This window comes from Aulonocara stuartgranti (genome assembly GCF_965226115.1).
Source record: "Aulonocara stuartgranti genome assembly, chromosome: 16".
Lineage (NCBI taxonomy): Eukaryota > Metazoa > Chordata > Actinopteri > Cichliformes > Cichlidae > Aulonocara > Aulonocara stuartgranti.
In genome coordinates, this window is record NC_138952.1 from 4,955,981 (window position 1) to 4,977,853 (window position 21,873).

Here is a 21,873-nt window from a genome sequence, read left to right on the forward strand (position 1 = left end):
ATATTTCCCCAAATACCTTTTAAAATCCTCCCGAGTGTGTGTATTCAGCTGTAATTTGCTGGTGGAGATAATGGCGAGCCTCTGAGTCACATCCTCAAAGACATCTATTTAGGTTTCTCTCAGCGGAGCAACTGGTATATCTGCTTCTACTTTGAATTTCCTCCTGAAGGACGTATATAAAATGTAGCCTCGCTGTAATGTGCTACAGTATTTGAAAATGAAGCCCACTTTCATGCTTTATTTTCTCCTGCTTTCAGCATGTTACCTTCTTATCACTTTCCTAAACAGCTACTTTATAAAAGAACTTGCCAATCACACTTCATCCGTTGCATACGTGAGCAGAGGCTGGATTTGGAATCAAAACGGGGAAATGTATGCATTTGTGAATGCAGGGACGGTTAGCGGTGTTCAGCGATTAAACAAAAGATTGCACTGATTATTACGTCTGAATCACTTATAAAAAGGAGCATCACTGTCACGGCTAAATGCAGGGGAAAAAAGAACAGGTCAATTAGCAAATGGCAGGTTTATGAACTTGCTTTCAGGTGTTCGGTTTTTTATACCTGTAGCTGCCCGTCATGCAGTACAAGCTTCTCAATACAAGCTGCAAATGGTGCCATGCTAACCTCACCTTTCTCATTACATACTCCATCAGAGTTTCACAAATTAAGAGAATGAAACAGCAAGGAAGTGTCGCAGAGCTGCTGATGACATTTTTACTAGAGGTACTGTAAGGCCACTGAGACAATTAACATGTGTTGTAGATTTTTTTGCCTCCTGTAGACCTTTTATGCTATAATTAACCAGTGTTTCTGTAACACCAATTTCTACATATGACATATCTATGAGCTTGGAGCCTAGACACCAGACTCTAACAATATTGTGCCACCGCTGTAAATCATTTTGAACGTGAGCCGTCTGACTGAACTCACTTCGATGTCTAAGCTTCTTTCTTTCTGTTGGAATATTGTCCATCCACATTTTTCTTTCTGGCAGTGCTGCTCTTCACTGTTATGGACAACTCAGTCTGGCCATAAGCAGACTGTTATTAGCAAAATGTGCCGGTTTTTTTTAGGGGTTTTTGGTATCTGGAGAACTCTCATATACTGCAGTTGATGAAGTAAAAAATGTAACACTTTTTAAAATTCAGTTAATAAACCGCTCTACATCTTTATGAAGCTTACTCTGCAGTTCAGGGTTAGATTAAGGACAAATCCGAGCGTGGTCAACTGACTGAGTGAAGTGTAAGAACACAATTAAAATTATTATGTTTATTATGTTTTCATTGTCTTTGGATTTTATTGCAGTGCAGTGGTTAAAATAATAAAAAACATGATGAATTTTAAAATCATAATGTTAAAAGAAAGAAAAATAGCAGCTGCCCTGTGCATCAAAGTGCCTCAAACCATCCATCCACCCCAACCTCCTCCATATGTTACTTTTTAATAAAATCTTATCTTTACAAGGCAAAATGACGTGGAAACCTTGAACTCTGATGGTGCCAAGTAACAGATTATTGCGTTATAATCAGGACACAGTTTGCTAACAGACTTGTTTTTGTTGGTAAAATAAGCCAGACTCATATTCTCCACATCCTGGCATGGCTCTTCCTCCCATGTTTCCAGCTCCTCTCTTCTTACTTGATCTAGTTCCAATTTCCCTCTAGTCCGCATATCTCTCTTTAGCCCCAGCCAATCCTCTCTGGTGGTCCTGTGTCCACAGGATTAGTCATTAACTCTTTCTCCTCCACTCCTAAGATCATACCCCGCCACTGCTCACCCGCCATCACTGTCCAGGGCTCCAATCCAACTCTCAGCGGCAGGAGATTGGCCTCGCAGGATGGGCCCGAGATTAGACCTGGCATGGCGGGGCTCGGTGGGCAGCAAGCTGACACTGGTGCAACAGAGAAATAGCAGGCTGGAGCCTGACAGTTCCTGGGATTTTCTGACACTGCTGCATAATAGAGCAAGCAGGTGATGGGGACAGAAGGGGCATTACTATGCCAAAATCACCAATGTCTGTCATTGCCCAAGGACAGAAGTGTCACTAGATGGTGACAGTCTGGCAGGTGTGTTCTCAAAGGTGTTTTTTTGCAGGGTTGCTATTAAAAAAAAACAAAACAAAACACTGTCATGTTGATTATATCAACGCATAATATGAATTATGCCGACTTCTGATGAGTGTAGTCTATTGAATTACTTACAGCCATCTGAACCTGTTTCTTAAAGTTGTGAGGATGTTTTTTCCTCTCTTGGCTTAAATTTTGTACATCACATTATTATATGATATGACAGCCTACAGCACTGTGCAAAAGTCTTGAGCCAAGGTTTGGGATTTATTAAAACACACACGGAAATGCAGTATATAATGAAAGACACTGTTTTATTCTAACAAGCTTGAGAGTCAATATTTGGTACGACCACCTTTATGCTTGAGCACAGTCTGAACTCTCTTAGGCAGCTTTCTGGTAATTTCTTTGAAGAGTCTTCAGGAATAGTTCTCCAGGCTTCTCGAAGGACATTCAAACCTCTTCTTTGGATGTTGACTGCTTTTTGGTCTGTTCTCTGTCAAGATGATCCACATTGTTTCAGTAATGGTGAAGTCTGGGCTCTGGGGTGGCCAATTCAATTCAGTGGCTAAGGTCTGTCAGTTGTTTGATGCTGGACAGGAGGTGTGGACAGGTAACACCTATGGCTCCCTAATGAGACTCACCAGGAGAGCGGCTGAGTGAATGAGAGCAGAAAAGTTGCAGACCAGGAAAACTATGACCCGAAAAACATTCAAACCAAAATCAGAAGTGATCTGTAGAGTTTGATTTAATTTAGTGTGGATTTGTTTCTGATTTCAGAAGTCAAAATAATTTGGTGCTTGGAAGCAGAACACAGTAGATTTGGAGTTGCATGTCCAAAAGAATGCCCATCTGCACTGTCTCATCTATCCGATGTGTGATACCACAACAGAAGCACATTTGTTTTTCGAAGTTTTATTTAGATGATCAGTCATGTTACATGAGTGTCATATGACTGGCTCAAAATAGCATTATTGGTGATGTGATTAGCTGTTGGCGCAGTGGAGCTCCAGTCACTCATGTCACACAAATATTTTCCAAGTCCTCAAGAGAAAAGCTGTTGCTCTGCCCACTAAAATGACACTACAGATGTCTTTTCCTGCACTCCGAAAGCCCTGCTGAATGCATATTTTGGTTTCTCAGAGTGATGTGCTGAGCAAATTTCTTCAGTTATACAAGTGCCTGAAGTGCTTCTCAATGGGTTAGAGCGGTAAGCAGCAAAATGAAAATGGAGATTGTGAAACATCTGTCTGATACTGATATTTTTCCGTGAGCACAAAACGTTTGTAATCGCAGATTCCCACAGAACTGCCTCCTTTCTGATGAGTTGCTTTTGATCATATGTTTTAGTATATACAGCCACATTAAAACATCTGACTGCTGAATTGAACGATGTTGATTATCTCGTTACAGTAACGCCTGTTGAGGGGTGTGATATATTAGCGAACAAGACAACAGTCTTTTCTTGAAGCCAATGTGCTTGATGCAGAAAGAAATTGGCGATCTGAGCGACTTTGACGAGGGCTACATTGTGACAGGTAGAGGACTGGGTTAAATCATCTCTAAAACCCTGGTCTTGTGAGGTGTTCCAGCGTGCAGGCGCCTTGGACCTTGCAAAAGTGTCTCAGGGGGAAGCAAGCAACAAGATCATGGGCTCACTGGTGCATGTCGGGAGCAACAGCTGGCCCGTGTGGCCCAATCCCACAAAGGAGCTACTGTAGCACAAATTGATGAAAACTGCGCACCACTTATTGGGCTGTATAGCCCGCAGAAAGTGCCTACAATCGGCATTTGACTCCATAAAAGAGGAGCAATAAAAGACGATGTCCTAGTTTAATGAATCGAGCTTTCTTTTACATCATATGGACAGCTTGTGTGTTTGTTTGTTTACTTGGGAAAATTGGCACGCAATATCTGAGTGTAAAAGTGTTGTAATTTGGGCATCATGCAGAGGTATGATTGAAAAGCAAAACTTCACTTTCGTGAATTTTAATCAAATATCTGCAGGGTATATTGGGAATAAAATTGGGAAAACAAGTAAAAAGAAAAACCCAAAGCAAATCCATCCATGAAGCGTCACCTTGCACCTTACAGGAATTTAAAAAAATCTGGTGCTAAAGTCTTGATATCGGATACGACAGGAGACCTTCCGAGGTCCTGAATTAGTGTGAAGTTCATGCCTTTAAAGGTCAGAGCTGATTTGGGAGCACACATGCGACCTACACTATTTTAAGCAGGTTGTTTTAGCAGATGAGCCTGTCTGCTTGAAATACAAACACTTAGATGCAATTGTTGCCTGGACAGATGCCAGTATACTGTCAAATGTAGCATGTTTAAACTACATTAATAACCAAGCAACCAAGCCCTTTTAGGGATGGAAGATTTTTAATTTAAGAATGAAGAAGACAGTTATTGTAAATATGGGTCTGGAAATAACCACTAATACTGCCAAAATGCCCAAAAGAGTTTCTGTAAATTCAGATCTTCTGCAGGGTTACTGGCAGCCATGGGCTGATTAAAAATTCAAACTAAATATTGATGTTTATTAAAATGGTTTGTGATTCAAATCCATTTTCTGTCCATGTCTTTAATTCGATTTATTCTTTGTCTTACCTCCATGACCAAGCAACATCATTTACGTATATTGTTATAGAGGCTAAAAAGAATATTTATGTATTTATTCACTGCAGTAAATGTGAGTCAGTAGACCCCTGCTCACAAGCACTGCTTCTAGTAGTCTTGAAGCAGAAACTCCAGTATGTGAAACCTGCTACAAAATGCATGTTTTGATAAGGATATAGATATTCAGTGCCTTACGCTATATTTTATATTTTGCCATATCTTTAGCCACACCTATGCTCTACACATAAAAAGGAAAGTGTTGTGTTTGCACTACTTTAGCTGTCATAGGTGAACCCAATGTTTTTAGGCCCACAGCAGGACTTGGGCTAACCATAAATTAAACTTAACTGTGGTTTACAAAAGCTCTTGCTGTGTCACTGATGCAAACATAAATCTCAGCCTGGCTCATTTTTCTCCCTGTTAGGAGATTTTTGACCTCATAGCCAGTGTTGGGAAGGTTACTTTTAAAATGTATTCCACTACAGAATACAGAATACATGCCCCAAAATGTATTCTGTAACGTATTCCGTTACGTTACTCAATGACAGTAACGTATTCTGAATACTTTGGATTACTTAACATATTATCGTGCTTTTTACAACAACGTGAATGTACTATTGCTGTGTGATTTATTACCATTACTGAAGGTCCGCGGCTCCGAACCTTAGTAAAGGGACCTCTGACTAATACGGCGGGGTCCGTGTTGGGCTTTTAGCCGAAAAATAGCTTTACTTTGTTGTGTGGGTCAACTTTTCTTGCGAGAGACAGAGAGAGGCGTTGAAAGACTGCTCCAACGGAACTTATTGTTTTCGGAGGAGAACACGGTGTACAGTCGAGTCTTAATAGCTTACTTACAACTGGGCTCGTCAGGCTCTCTTCTTGGCTACAGTGGTTATTATTATATTTACATGCTTCCAGCTCCCGTTTTTTCTCGATGACTGCTCGTACCTTTCCATTATCCTTTTTTCTCCCTCCTCTTGCTCACAGACACATAACGTGTATGGCAGTCCATTCTCCCTGCAACACGGACTATACTGCCCATGAGGCTACATTCTTTTGAGCTATTCTTGTAGCATTCTGCCTGTTAGCTTAGCACAACAACAACAACAACAAAAAGGTGCTCTCTCACCCAGGAAACACACAGCCGCGCGAGAGAGAGAGAGCGTCGCCCTGTAACCATGGCAACCGTAACGCTGCCGCCTGGAACAACAGAACATAGCTGTCAAACAAAACCCAAACAGTCCTGACCCGCGACAAAATGAAACAGGAAAGTACCGCAGTGTAATCCATTTATTTCAACAAAGTAACTGTATTCTGAATACCACCTTTTTAAACGGTAACTGTAACGGAATACAGTTACTCATATTTTGTATTTTAAATACGTAACGGCGGTACATGTATTCCGTTACTCCCCAACACTGCTCATAGCTATAGAGATTCACACAAAGTACATGCTGTCTAACTCAGAATGTGGTATCCTAGCTCTCTTTTGCTGTCATTTTGGCTTCTTCCCACCCTAGTGACAGCCACAGACAGATTTAAAGTGCAACTTCTGCTGTTAATCAGGTAATCCTTTTTAGGGAATTTTAAAAGAACTCCTTGTAGCATAGCTAAAGGTGTCTAACTACCATACAAGAAGCACATACTGATATTGTGCTTGAGCATATTTATATCATGTACTGTCGTCATTATCAGCTACTCAGCAACCAAACAAAAGCTGCTTGTGTTGCTGCAGCCTCAGTAATAACAACAACAAATGACACAGTATATAATTACACTGCTGGTCAAACGCAGCATTAGCTTACAGAAACAGTCATTAGTCAGCTGCTGTCTTGTTGGTTTGCCATGTGGGCTCGCCACTTGCAAGGCAAGAAGCCTGGTGTGTTGCCAGCTGAGTGGCAGGACATGGGTAAGCATTAAAATATGAATGGATTTGTCTCGAGTTCCAGATGGAGCTGGATGATACCTTTGGTCTAGCTTTTCACCAGACCAGAGTGTTAGCAGCTCCAGAAAATCGAAGTAGCACTATTAGCTAAGGTGACAGAAACATGCAGTCACAGCTCCGACAGTCAGACAGCTTGTGTTCAGTGGTCTTCTGAGGGGTGCACAACAAAGAAAGTTCAACATAGTCTGGCTTTCTTTGACCTAAAACCACAGTCAAAAATAAAGGGCATTATGTGTCGGGGTTATCGGCTTTCTTTGTCAACTCTGGCTTCCTGCTTCAGGGTATGTGAACACAGACATGAAAGGGAGCATCTGACATGTCATTTGACTCCTCTTCTGCAAAACATGGACCAACTGAGAGCTGTCTGGTTAGCCAGGAGAAACGCGTCATTAAGATCTATAAAGAACAAAAACAAGAGATGTTGGTAGAAACGCCTTAATACATGTTAATTCCTGTGGCAACATGAAGGAAATGTACATGTGTATTTTTGCACTACAATACCTTTACTGCACTGCTTTGGCTCAATTGGCTGTCCGCAGTCATTTTTGGAGCCTATCATTGGGAATATAATTGGTATAAATTAGCATGAATGGGTCATTTTAAACTAATCTTAAATGAGAGAGGCTATGGCTCAGCATAACTTGTTTACACACTGATTGAACTTGGCTGTTCACTTTCTGTAAATGTAAATATGATGCTGGGTTGTGGTCATTATGCTGCAGTCACATTAGGGACCATGACACAGCCAAAATCATTGTAACCATGTACACTAACTTGCAGTCTCATTGACTTTGAAGTAGTTGCTGCAAAGACAGGGACGAGGTCTCTGACCACTTGGTCAGAGGTCTCTGACACTTTTCAAAGCAACTTTGGTGCATCAAGGTCACGATTATATGTTAATAAGACAGAGTCAGTCTGCTAGCAGTTTGTGATTGAACATGCTCAAGTTGGTAATTAGACGCAATCTGTTTGTTGATACTGAGATCAACTGTGATAAATTGGGGAAAATCACAAATCTGTTGCAGAAATTCCTCCAGAAATAGTGAAATCACCCTTAATGATCCTTCCTTGTGACAAGAACGTAGCTGTCATATATTTCTCCGGTGCGACTGGGCCATTAATGGGTAAAATATCATTCTTTTTTGCTATCATCCGATGCTGCCTAAGGAATTAATTTAAAGGAACAGTGTGACATTTTGAGAAATGTTCTAATTTACTTTCTCTGTGTCTGTCTCTGTATAACATCCCTTCACCTACTGAGGAACATAACTCCCCATTAAGTCACAAATTTTGATTTTTATGCATGGATTTATAGACATTTTAACATGTGTCTTGTTTGTCTGCAAGCTTAATAGACAGAGACATGCCAACAGCTTCTTTCCCTGCTGCCACTACATAGATGAGGCAAACACATGCAAAGACTTTTCATTAAGCGTCACCAAAAATAAATGAAAAAGGGATGAAGTGTACTTGGCCAAATGATTGCCTCATTTAAGCTGCACATGGAAAATGTGCAGGAGCTGTAGTTTTTGTCAGGTTGAATAAAAACATTACAGGATTTTGTATTGTCGAGATGCTTAGAGGCCTCACCCTACAGGTGTTTCCACTTCATATACCTAATTAGATCACTTCTCAGCACCGTGGATGTGTACACACTGTGCCTGATTGACATGTTTATGCCTGCTTTACTTAGTTTTGTAGCCCCCTGTCAAGCCAGAATAATGCCTGTCTGTGTTGTTATGAGCTAAGATCTAATTAGCAGACATTTAAAATGTTGCCTTAATATATTTAGGTAACTTTACACCATCACAGTAGGATGAAGTGTGCCACAGTACCTATCCACGGAAGCTTCACACTGTAGCATTGGTCCAGGTGGGCTACTTGTGTCCCAAACAAGCCGCATAGGACACGATATTTTTGCAGAAGGACCACTCAACAAACCAGAGTGCATCACAATTTTCCACAAGGGTCGGATAGAAAAAGCCAGAGACACAGAGAGAGTGTTACTCGCTGCCAGCTCATTCCTGTATATTCTTCACCTTGTGCAGGGGCTTGAGTGTAAATATGCCAAGGTTAGAGAGGCCTAGCTGCTAGTGCAAGCTGAGAGGGAAATTAATTGAATTTCCAACGAGCATGCTGATGTGAGATATGGCTTGGAAATTCAGAATCCTTGTGGGCTGTGTATATGAGGACAAACAATGGCATGATGGAGGGAAGTATACACCAAGAAAGAAAATCATTGGCTAAGTAATGGAGACTGCTTGCATATTTGCCCCGATGGTGCTAGCTGTCACATTTGAATCAAATTAAATGGAACTGAAATTAAGCAGACACAAAGGCGTGAATGATTTTGTGAGGTTGATTTTTTTTTTAATCCATTTTTTCACCTTAATAGACAGTAAGTGCTTTGGACCAGAATGTTGCTTTGTCATAACGCATTAGTGATAACAAACTTAAAATAGATGGGTGTCCTCTTAAAGAGGGAGCAGTGTGCAGCGCCTTCTCCCTGTCTTATTTAAAGCCCAATGTGACTTGCTTTAGGCTAGTTTAGCATATTTCCGGATTAAAAGCTGGGACACAACAAAGGAAGGGGCTGCTCAGAAAAAGGTCGGTGTAAACCGCTGCAAATATGCAGGGAAACGGCACAAAAGCTGATTCCACACTCTGTTGTTGGGGAATCAGTGCAGTGTGAAATAATGTTCTTCCAAGTTCTCAGTGTTACTTTATGAATCCTAATTTTATGGTATGTTTCTCTCGTAAGACTGCAGCACGTGCCATTATTATTTGTTCTGTTTAGATGCCTAAGCAGCAGCCTAAGCAAAGAGGCCCCCGCCCCTGCCCGCTGCTGCCCCCGCGACCCGGCCCCGGACAAAGCGGATGAAGATGGATGGATGGATGGATGTTTAGATGCCTTCAATTAAGTCATAATTATTTTAATTAGTAAAGAGTTTTAATACCTGTGGGTTTTTTGTTGTTGTTGTTTTCCAACAAGTGAATATAGTGAAATCACATATATAAAACATACACTAAAGTCCTATGTTAGTAACCTGAATGCACTTCCCCTGAGCTCTGGTTGACTACAGAGACTGTAGGTGACACATCCTGGGCCATTTGGGTGTGAGGAGAACAGAATGTGTGATCTAATCCTCTTAAAGCAGGGAGAGATGGAGTTTTAGAACCATAATTCATATTTTTAATCCACTCATAAAGGCTCTGACCCAGTTGGGAACATTGTTTATGGATTATGTTACATTAACATCCCCTTTGTTATTGCTGATAGAAGTTTTACCTGGCTGAAGCTGTGCCTAGCATTTGTGGGATTTCGACAGAGGTCACCGTGTGTGTATTGCACTTTCAATTTTGGCAGGTTTATGTGATGCATGCACATTGACGGACAAAATTCATGGAGTTAAGTCTTACATAACCACAGCACTGTGAGAATGATCTGGCTGACTTGTTTGTCTCTCCCACTACCAGTTAGGCTGACCTCGGTCCAGGAGCAGCTTGAGTCTCATTCGTGGCCGAACTTTGCTCTTGGTTAGGCGAGGAATGGTACTTTGACATGGCGCTGTGGATCTGGGTATTCAGGAATAATCCTTTGTAGATCTTTGCAAACATTCACAGAAAGATTTAAGCAGGCTTTTCTTGTACAGCCTTGCAAAATCTTTGTCAAAACTGGTGTGCAATAAATAAGGATTATTTTGCACTGTGAAACATGCAAAGCTACTCTAGTAGAGTCCAAGAATAAAAACATATGGATTTGGAAATGAGCATTTCCCTTTAATGATTTCCAGAGTGGCTGCTATAAGGGATTACTGCTACCTCATTTGTTAGCATTAGGGGTGGAACAATTCTGAAACTGAGGCTGAATACAAATCCAAAAATAATACAAACATCAGCAGTTTGGTCTCTTGGTTTCTTAATGCTAATACTATGAGACCCATGTGGAATTTCTTATGCCTACTTAAAACTGCTTCTTTTTTATTATTTTTTCCTTTCCGAAAAAAAAAAAAATCAAACTGTGGTTTTGGAGAAACATCAGGTCAGCATGCTCACAAAAGTTAAGCTCAAATATTGCAGCTTGTCATATCACAGTCAAGTATCACTCCTTAGTAAATTCAGAACTCCAGCAACACAACTTTATTACTATACAATAAAATATATCTTCTGTTTCTGTGCTTCTTACAGGGTCAAGTGAGAATTCAAATCATATTTTATCCCATTGTTACAGGGTAGGGCCGGGTTTGTGCATGTTTATCATCTCTTTAATTGCAAATTATTTGCAATTGGATTATAATAATGATAAAACCAGTAGTGAATCTATCCTGGTGTGGACACTGTCTGACTTATTGTGTGATCAGGTCAGACTCCGGCGAGCAAAATTTGTCGTGGCAAACCCAATGCAGTCCAACAGCACTGCTTCTTCGTTGGTGCATGGATTACTTGCAGTGATAAACAATCATGTTAACAATCGATCTTTTCTGAAGGAGAAGCCCATTTCTCAAACCAGCTGGAGAACGAGGATCCTTGAACTCCGGCTGGATCAGTTCGAGACTGGAAGTAAATCTTTTCTTTTCTGCTTCCACATGTAAATTATTTGCAAGCAATTTTTTTGCCGGCTCGCACTGTTAATAAAAGAAGCTCCCAGAGCTTAAGAAGAGTTTCGCCTTTTAATTATTTGACTGCAAATAAAATACGCTCATTCACAGCCTTAGAAAATATAGCTTAATCGGTTTTATGTTATGTCACTGTAGTTCACATGATGTGTTTCTGTGCCAATGTCCACCAAACACTTTGATGGTTTCATTATTTATATCACTGTCATTATTGTCCCATGCCTGATTCATTTTGCCATTTGCGTCAGTGGAACAACCGCCCTTGGCTCACATGTTGGAGAAGCTTGGCTTCTCCTCACTGGCCTTATGGCTGACAAATGACTTTGTGAAACGCGATATGGTCTCCCACAGCAAAAAAAAGAATAGAAATTGAATCCTGGCCTCTGTCGGCAGTCTCATCTGTCATCTTTTCAATATTGATGTCCATTATGTTTATGGATTATTTGGCTGTCTTCTGTACTCTGGCCCAGCTCGCCCTGTCAGATCAGCCACTTGGGGCAGTGTCCCCGTAGATAATGTCATTTTGATTGATGGCTTTCATAGTTTAATTGTCAGCACGGTCTAATTTTAATGGAGCTCTCCACACAACAGAGAGATTACATCTTAAATGAGGCAGGGTTCAAACTGTGTGCAAGGTTGCACTGCGATGTTGATACAGTGATACTGTACAATAGATTCTGTATCATCATCCCAGGCCATTATCAGCTACTTAGCTCATGTTCATTGCTTCCTGGATCACTTTTCATGGATCGCATGTCGTTTTACGGGAAGAAAACAGCCCTTGGTTAGATTTATCACACCTGCCAGTAGGCATAATTTTGTTTTGCTGGCATGGTACATATATTTAGTAGCCTGTACACAGGACATTTGGCGCACGCAGTCCAACTAAGCATTTGGATAAGGTGTAATTCATTAGGTACACATAACTAAAAACATTAATGCACAGCTCTTGATTAAGTTTATGATGTGTACTTTGAAAAATCCTACTTGACAGACTAATGTCTCAGCTGAAGCCTAGACCTGTCCAGTCTGACAGGTCCAGTCTTGGTACCACAGGACTCACACTTACACCTATAATCAATTTATAATCACCAATTAACCTAACCTTAACCGCATTCGTTTCAACATCTAAATATAATTAGTAATCAGTCAGCTGTGTCATTTGTCATATGCTTAAAAGTCCAAATGTCAAAACATGGACACTTTAAATAATCAAATGAAACAAGCCCATGTTATTTACAACAACATGTTGATGGCTGAACATAAATAACTTTAACTGACTGTAACTAACAGTTGACATATTACCATTAGTTTGAACCACTAATCAAAGGTTTCCCAACATTCAAACCTTTTATATATTTCTTTGTAAGCCAACTTCCCTTATCACTGATTAGGCATCGTCACATTTTCCACAATCATTTTTACTTTTGCAATTTTTCTGCTCTCAATCCTTATTAATTATGTAATATTATATTTTGTTATTACAATATATGGCCAAAACATCCTTCCATCTTAGCCAAATAAACAGGGGGTTTAAATAAATTGCAGTAAACATGTTAGATCTAAATTCTAGACGCAATTCAATTCAGCTTTATTTACATAGTGCCAAATTACAACAGCAGTCACCTCAAGGTGCTTTATATTGTAAGGTAGAGACCCCACTATAATATAGATCAAACCCCGACAATCAAACAACCCCCTTTGAGCAATTACTTGTCAAAAGTGGGAAAGAAAAAAAACATTTAACAGGAAGAAACCTCCAGCAGAACCAGGCTCAGGGAGAGGCAGCCATGTGCTGTGACTGGTTGGGGGGTGATCGGAGGGAGAAAGGACAAAAAGACATGCTGTGGAAGAGAGCCAGAGATTAATAATAAATAATGATGTAAAGTGATGTATAAAGATGGGAGTGAAGAAGAAACACCAGCAGCACAGACCTATTGCAGTGTAACTAAGGGAGTTGTCACTTGATCCAACACTAACTATCAAAAAGAAAAGTTTTAAGCCTCATTTTGTAAACAGAACCATTTGAAGAGGCGTTCTGCAGTAACAGCAAAATGTGGGGTCGTCCCAGTATGTTTCAGCAGCCACACACAGCCACATGTAGGATATATCAGCCTCCATCTCTCTCTCATCCCTCTCCACCACACTCCATCTCTCCCCAGTGTGTTTGCAACCAAGGTCGTATTGGTCCTGCTCTGTTTTCCAGGGCTGTGTGGGCTTCATTCATCATCCCAATGATGGGCGCGTTGGGTGTGTGTCTTTGCGCGTGCGTGCTTGCGTGTTTGTCTTATTGTTTGTGCAAGCCTGTGCCTGTCTCTTGTTCCCTCTGTACGCTCGCTCAAATCAACGACCCCCACCTCTGTTCTCTCTTAATCTCCTTCTTATTTCACTAATGCATCGACATGAAGAAAGATGCAACTGCACCACACTGTCGCACATGTGGTGGAGAATATGCTCATTCAGGAATAATGGCCTGTATTTGTATAGCGCTTTTCTAGTCCCTAAGGACCCCAAAGTGCTTTACACAACCTGTCATCCACCCATTCACACACACATTCACACACTGGTGATGGCAAGCTACATTGTAGCCACAGCCATCCTGGGGCGCACTGACAGAGGTGAGGCTGCCGGACACTGGCGCCACCGGGCCCTCTGACCAATGCATGGTTATAAGCTGAGATTCAACCAAGGGGGAGAGGAAGAGCATGAGAGGGAGGAAGAAAGAAAATAAGAGCAACAAAGAACACAAAAGTAACACTCCCACCACTCAAGTCAATAGTTAGTAGAGGCGCTTTTGGCAGCCGTTACAGCCCTGGGCCAATATCAATAGGTCTCTATCTGCTTGGCACATCTGGACGATGCAATTTGTCCTCTATTTTCGCTTGCCAAAGGACTTGAGCTCTATCAGGGGAGCGTGAAATCTGGATCGGTCTGAGACAGAGATGGTTGTTTTTAAGTCATCACACTCAGATCCAGTGTTACTGTCATAATCTGGGCTGCAGAGTTTTTTTTTTTAACCATATAACCCTCTTTCACCGAGTCTCTGCTAAGTCTTCTGGCAAATACTAGCCTCGTTTTTGATAGGCATAAAGCAATGGCAGGCAAAATCACTCCAGCATTAGCAGGTCCTATCTCAGCTATGAAAGCCTGTAGCTCATTCAGAGCCGATCATTCGTGGACATTTTTGGAGGACGGGCTACTTATCCTCTACTTATATTTTTGCTTTACTATTCAGTGCCTTTGTGTGTTGTTCGGTGGCTCCACATCAGCCTTTCCTTTGAATGTGTTTAAATTTAGTTCACATGCTAGTTCTCTGATAGGTACTTTAAACACGATTGTGTCACAAGGTGTGTTTAGACTGAATGCAAAGTGAATTTTAGATGTGTCGTCATTGCAAATGAAGCCAACAGAAAGACACACAGCACAAATAGACAAATGCAAATTTTCAGCGGAGGATGTGAATTGAAAATGTTTTAACTGAAATGCGTAAAGAACATGTTGTCCTGATCTTTGTGACTCCAGTTCATGAACATTTGTAGGTAATAAAAAACAAAACGAAATGAGCGCGTACTGGTGGGAAATTATTATTATAGATTCGAAAGCGTGTGTGCAGTCGCAGAAACGCACAGTTGCTACATATGTTGGTAGTTAACAGCTACATCTGTGCAGCTGATCTATTTGCTGTTGGCGGTGAATAAACTGTGTTCACATTTGCACAAAAATGTCACCACTAGATTGGACGGCAATGTTCCTTTTGTCATAATATGCTCGTAAAGTCACAATCTGCGTGAGAAATGATTGTGGTTAACTGCTAGACCTCAGTTGCAATTCACCCAGAATCACAAATATGCTTCAGGGACTGCACACTGGATGTCCCTGCTTTTATTTCACAAGTTACAGGAGCCGAACAAATCGACCAGCGCCTGCTTTCAGCACACTGACTCAGGCGGCTGCTGCAGTTAAATGAGCTCCAGGCTTGTCGCTGGTGTCCTCCCTTGCAGCAAACCGTTTTTTCTACGGCAGCCTGGAGAATGCATAGCTAGCGCCACCAGTGGAGTGATGAATTCTGCTGTTTTTTTTTTATGTGAATTTCCGTGGATGCATGCATGGCTAATCTCCATACACAGTACTAAGGGGATTAAGAATGCTCTCTAACCCCCGGATGAAGGTCCACAGCACCTTTGTGACTGATCCACCATTTTTTTACTCCTCTGTCATTTTATCTCTTATCCTGCTTATCTCCCCTTTAACGCACATTTTTCACTCTGATCTCTTCTTCTCTGCCTAGTAACTTAATCCTAAACGTCCCTTCTCTCTTCTTTCTGTGCCTTCTTCTCTCCTTTTGCTGTAGTCTTGCACAAAATCTACATTTCATGTGTTTATTTAGCCTGAAAGCATTAAAACAAAGGGAAGGCAGGTTTTGTTAGAGATGAAGGTGAGGCTATAGGATCTTACTCATAGAGGAGGCCGGTCGACCGCTCTGGTCCAGGCATGGATCGATATTAGGTGATGTAGGAGCCGGTGGGGGGTGATTGTGGGGGCAGCAGAGGGGCTAATCATTTCAGTTATTACGCAGCTGTGTCTCCTGATTCCTGGGATTAGCAGGCACAGAAACACGGGAGATGTTGTGTTAGTGCTACATGAGACTCTATCGGGGATTTGGAATGTGGAAAATACTGCCTGTCCCAAGTTGCTTTTGGTAATTGTGTCTGCAATACTGAGAATGGGGATCTGGGGAAAAGTGCGTGAAGTGTTGGCTGCAGTTCTATGGAGAAAAGGACAGAAAGAAGCAGGCATGGAGATAATCCTGGCATCTGTGCCATGTATGCGCGAATACACATGTAAGAAATACAAGCGGGCGATACAGAAACATGCATGGGCTCGCTCTCTCTGTCTCCCTCTCCTTCTCCCGTGTGCAATTGTGGGAGAGTAGAGTCGTGGGAGAGCTTACATGCTCGCCTGCCCACAAGCCTTTATTCGAAGCTGATCATTTGACAGAGTACAGAAAGGCTGGAGAGGCTGGCTAGTTCTGGTGCCTCCAAGAACTGAAAATTGCTGCAACCTGTGTGTGTGTGTGTGTGTGTGTGTGTGTGTGTAACAGAGAGGGAGAGAGAATTTCACACACCAAAACATACATGACAGGTGGAAATAAGGGAAATTACATTCACATCAGTGGTCAAAGAGTCACAACTGGCTAATTCAATCAGCTGGAGTGTCTGCGCTGACAATACGCTAAACTCTGATGTGAGACAAAACCCGAGTCCATATAATTGAACTGCTATGCGCTGTTGAACACTTGAGAACAACACTGACAGAAGTCCTTGGAAGTATATGAATTCACAGACATGGATTTCTTTTTCCTGTTAATGGGCTTTAAAGGGCACGTTAGCAGATTTTATTTATTTTTTTGTATTCGGCCTCTGATGTTGCGCATTGCATACATCTCATCTATTCTTTACGTAGATTTATAAGAACACCTCTGACTTGCAAACTGAAGAATTTGAACAAGATGGCAATTACCAGAGCAAAGAGGATATAAAGAAAATATACTAATGAGTTACATTGTGCAAAGTGAAACTCCTGGAGTTTTGGAGCTTGACTTACCAAAGGGAAGAAGAAATGTGTTAGAAGATAAAAACTTTAATCAATATATTATTTAGCAGCTAAAAACAAGATAAATGTTTACCTTTGAGGGTGTAAATTGTAAGTGGTGCATTGACTGGAATTTATATAACACATTTTACTCTTACAGGGCTCTCAACACACTTTTAATTGAATGCAATTTGTAGGCAGGCATCATGTTTTGTCCATTCTGGTTACACTGTATATCTAAGAACAAGATAAATACACCGGAATAAATCAGTATAACAGCTGAACATTATCACTTTAAAGAGGCAATTTATTTATAGTTCCATATTTTTATTCATGGTTTCTACTAGAGTGCCTTTGGTACATGCATTTATAGTTCAAATAATCCTTATTTATCCTGTGTTGAGCCTTGGTGTAGCCCTTAGTTTGTTCAGCCTGAAACAAGCTGTTGTAGCACTCTTTGAGCCAACTTCTGTGCTCACCACCAGAGCTGTGTGTCTGATATTGTGACTGTACTAAGGATATCCACTCTCACATACATTAAGCTATCATACAGATGCAAGAATACTTTATAAAACATTTGTAAAACTGTGCTTTTAAAGGAGGTTCAGCCAACTTCTGTTCAAATGTTCTGTTTGCAGTGCAGAGCCAATCAGAAGACAAGCCAGAGAGGCTAGGAAGCTAAAACATCTTGTTTCAGACTGAAGACAACCTGTGAGTGTTACACAAAGACCCAGAATACGATAAAGGATGAATATTTTCAAATATGAGCAGATATAGATGAAAAAAAGTGCTTGAGTAAATGAGAAATGCTATATAAAGAACTTTTGAGTTCTCAGGTGTAGAAAAGCACTATAAAAGAGCCAGTCCAAGATTTATTTATTAGTTCAAAGTCATCTACTGATTTTTTTTTACTGCAGAATTAGGTGAACAAAACTTTTACAAAGAAAATTTCTATGTTTTAAAGCATTTATAAAGTAAGCGTGCTATTTGTTGATTAGGCATTTCAAAGTTAACCTAAAGTGGAACTTGAAAGAGGTTTAAAAAGACAAACTAAGCAAAAGATTTCTCTCTGCATTCACGTTAAACTCGATGGCTAAACATCAACACCGTTTCACATTTTGTATTCTTGCCAGCCCTGTGACCTGAAGGTAAAGCAGTGAATTCAAAATGTACATCTTTTCACATGACTGCAGATGTTCAGCATTCAGAGGACATGCTGCCTCATTGCCATGGCTGCCGTCTAACACCTGCAGCAGCATCAGACGCAGCTTCAAAAGAAAACACCGAAAGCAAAGGCAGAGCATTTGAAAGGAGCTTAACATCCTCAGCAAAAGAAGTTTTCACTCTTGTAGGCTGCATTGTGGGATTGGACACAAGCAAAAGGCACGGACAAAGCTGTTGGGATAATCTGACCAATAGCAACAAAATTCAAGCTGAGAGTTATGGATAAGGAACTTCACATGTTAACAGTCAAACAAAGCAGACCTAACTGACTTTGACCTTAAAAGAAGAGTCAAACTCAACTTAAGCCTTTTAGTGGAAAATCAGGTTAAAACCTTTCTACCGGAGTTCTTTCCAATTCAATCCAGCGTGTCGCGAGGGATCACAAGAAATAACAAAAGTTTCTGAAGGGAAAATGAAAGACGTGACACAAGGGAGCAATGCGTGGTGGCAGCAGCGTGGGTGTCTGTGCAAGCGTGTGTGTGTGTTGGGGAGATTAAAGATATGACATGGGGAAATGATGCCAAGTTCCACCTCTTCATCTTCTTTTCCAAAGTTGTCCCCACGGGCCCTGGTAAGTTTAAAAATAGAGCTTGTCTAATGGAGAAGAGGGCCGAAGGGAAGGGAGAAAAAGCACGAAAGAGCGTGCAGAATCCTCTGTGGTAGGAGAATGCAATTTGAGATTGGCCAGATTACTTTTCTCTCCCCCCCTTTCTTCTCCCCTTCGGCCACTCATGAGGCGTGATATGCACCGGTGGGGTCCCTAAGCCACCATAAGCCTGACGCCAGTACCTACACCGCCGCCAAAGAGTCGTCGCACTCTCAGAGCGAGAAAATCAGCGAGATGAAATAAAAGAGGGACTCCGAAGAGATCAGCGGGGATTTGAGAGAGATAGATGAGAGTCAGGCGAGGGACTCGAAAGGGGTGGAGGAAGGGGGTAAGAGTGAATGGATGAAGGAGATAGCTTCGCTGGGATTATGACGGGATATGGCAGAATGTAAATGCACTTGTCTGCTTTCTCATGGTCACATTGTGAGAGGTTGGAAAGAGCCTGCTGGCTTTTAGACAACAAGTAAGAGAAGAAATGGCAGCAACGAATCAGTCATCGCATGTTTTCCTCTGTTTCTCTCTGTTTCTTGCAGGAGGAGAGGGCTCAGCGGAGACTGGGCTGAAGGAGACGTCCACCTGTGACATTTGCCAGTTTGGGGCAGAGTGCGATGTGGACGCAGAAGATGTATGGTTAGTGTTCCCAACCGAAACGCTTGCATCTACCGTTTTTAAAGCCAGTGAGCTCATGTCGGTCCACAGTCCACAAGAATCAGTACTCCTTCTAGAGAAGTGGTCACAACTTAATCAAACTTGCACTCAGTGATCACCTAATGGCTCTTCACCTAAGCCATGGTCAAGGTCACAGTTTGTGCAGTACAGCCAACCACAAGAAAACCTCACTCATTATAGGTTCACTGGTGATGGTGAGTCAGATGAGGTACATCACTGATGTTGTCAAAGCCTTCTCACACAAATCATGTTATTTTCATCATAAATATACCCCTTATGTTTGTTATTTGAGACATTTTGGCAAGTCTGAACACAAAGAACTCAAATAAGAGCCCTCTTTTATCCTGCAGACGCTCAGTTCTGAACACCCACTGAGGTTTAGTGCATGGCTGACCATTTCATTTAACCTCAATTACTAGAGCAGGGCAGGGAGAGAAAGGAGATTTTCGCTTATTCTGGAAATCCAATTACTATCCTTACAGGACTTGGCAATGTCAGGCCAAAAATGACTTTGACTTACACAAGAAAAACTAGTTCAGTGATGAAATAACGTTTGTCATAGATTTAACCATTTACTGCAGATGAGATGGATGCAGGTAATGTGTTTTTTGGCTCGCCCACATGCATTAGCAAGTAGGCAGCACTAAAAACATCCTCAGGGGTACATAAAAACACGCGTGTTCAGAAGCCAATTAGAAGAAGGCTCAACTGTTCCAGCGAAAGCATCAGTGCTTTGTGCAGCATGAATGAGGCTTAAATGAACCGACGGTACAGATTTGGTGTGGAACACCGTCAGCTGGTATCAGCAAAAAGGAAGGTAGCGCTTCTAAGAAATCCCAGATGTACCGCTAGAAATTAGAAGTGCCCTGAGAGTATGACTCTATCAAACTGCTTGATGTAATGGAAAGATAATGTACCCGGGTGTGCAATAACCGTAATGCCAAGGAACGGCTTCATGATGCATTCTGAGCCCTGTTGCAAATACTGAACAGCTGGAGTCCACTCCTCCTGATGCCTCCCACTTCCACAAATGCACCTTAATATTCTGCTAAAGCACATAAATTGATTTATTGGCAATTTCTTAATATCCAAAGGGAGAATCCATAAGGTCACAACAGCAAAGTGCTTTCAATGGTTTTGTGCACAGAAAACCAAAAACATTAAAGCAAGAGGAGCCTTGAGCATATTTAGCACAAGCTGAAATAAAGACAATTATACTCTACATAATGCAGGGAGGGAGGAGACAACGGGCGAGAGAGGCAGCGAAAGTCAATAATGCATCTCGTTAAAAAAGCAGTTGACATAAACAGACGTATGAATATTTCAGTGTCCTTTCTTGTAAAAACAGGAACAGCAAGTACCCTTTAATCTTTCAAAAGCCCCAAAGGTGTTTTGATAAGAATGTTTCTGGCGAATAATCAGAAAGGTAATTGCAAACCAACAGCAGGTAATTTTCATCAAACAGCACCCAACAACTGGCATAATATAAGATCATTTTGATTAAAATGACAGGTTATTCCAATCAGGAGGCAGCTGAGTTTAATCAAACAAACCGTCAGCTGATGAAACAATGAGTGGAGAGAGAAGAAAGTAATCAAATACCAGGTGAGGATAAAGTGATGTGACGTGAAACATTTTTCCTATTTTCGCACAAGAAATGCAGATATGAATAATTAAGGAATAATTTTCCTCTGCAAATTGTTTGCTGCCATGTAAAGCACTGCAACGCTCAGATATATGGGACCTGACGTGGGCTGATAATCAGAATGAAGTGGCGTCTCGTTGTCACTTAATTATTCAGTTTCGTGTTTATTTCTTGTTAATTAGCGTTAATTAGCGAGGTTAAGTGGTGTTGGTTGGTAAGAAGATTTTGCCATATTTGGACAGGCCTATGTTAACTGTTTCCTCCTGCTTTCAGTTTTAATCAAATGACAAACTCCTGGCCTAAAAAACAAAGCCCAGGAGAAGTTTCTAAAACTGCACCTCCTTTGATATCCACCTGAAGCTGGCTTCAGAAGCTCAACAATCCACATACACTCCCATGTTAAAAGAATTTATGGAAGAGATGAACACATTTATGAACTATGGTGCATCACACTCACTGTGTGAAGGCTTAGAGTTATGTATTATTGACGTTGATTGATTGATGTTTGAACGCCTCTAACTGTCTACTACATTTAACCATCGCTAAGGCATTTGCTGATGCTTTTCAGTGCAGTTATCTCACAAGTCATTCGGCCCTCTATGAGAGAGAGACCAGCCAATAAATACTCCACTGTGCTGGGATTCGTTTCAGTTAGTAAAATTCTAATATTACTTTATTTATGCATTAGCACTAGTTTGTGGCTCCACAGTGTAGTGGTTAACACATTTTGCCTTAAATGTGCGTGATCCTCAGTTCAAGACCAGGATGTGACACAAACCCTGTCCCAGTCCTGGAAAACTATTCAAATCCATCCATTGTAGCAACCCTTTGGGAAAAGAGAACAGTTGAAAGTACCTTTATACATCAGCACTGATCATTCACTAC

At 41.2% G+C, this 21,873-nt stretch overlaps 1 protein-coding gene across 1 annotated transcript in view; it reads left to right on the forward strand.

Moving 5' to 3' along the window:
• LOC309691061 (tomoregulin-2-like) overlaps window positions 1-21,873 on the forward strand; it is a 141,450-nt gene that overhangs the window by 82,387 nt on the left and 37,190 nt on the right. The window contains exon 5 of the mRNA XM_082508576.1: window positions 19,208-19,304. Coding sequence (XP_082364702.1) covers window positions 19,208-19,304 — 97 coding nt within the window. The remainder of the gene's footprint in view (window positions 1-19,207; window positions 19,305-21,873) is intronic.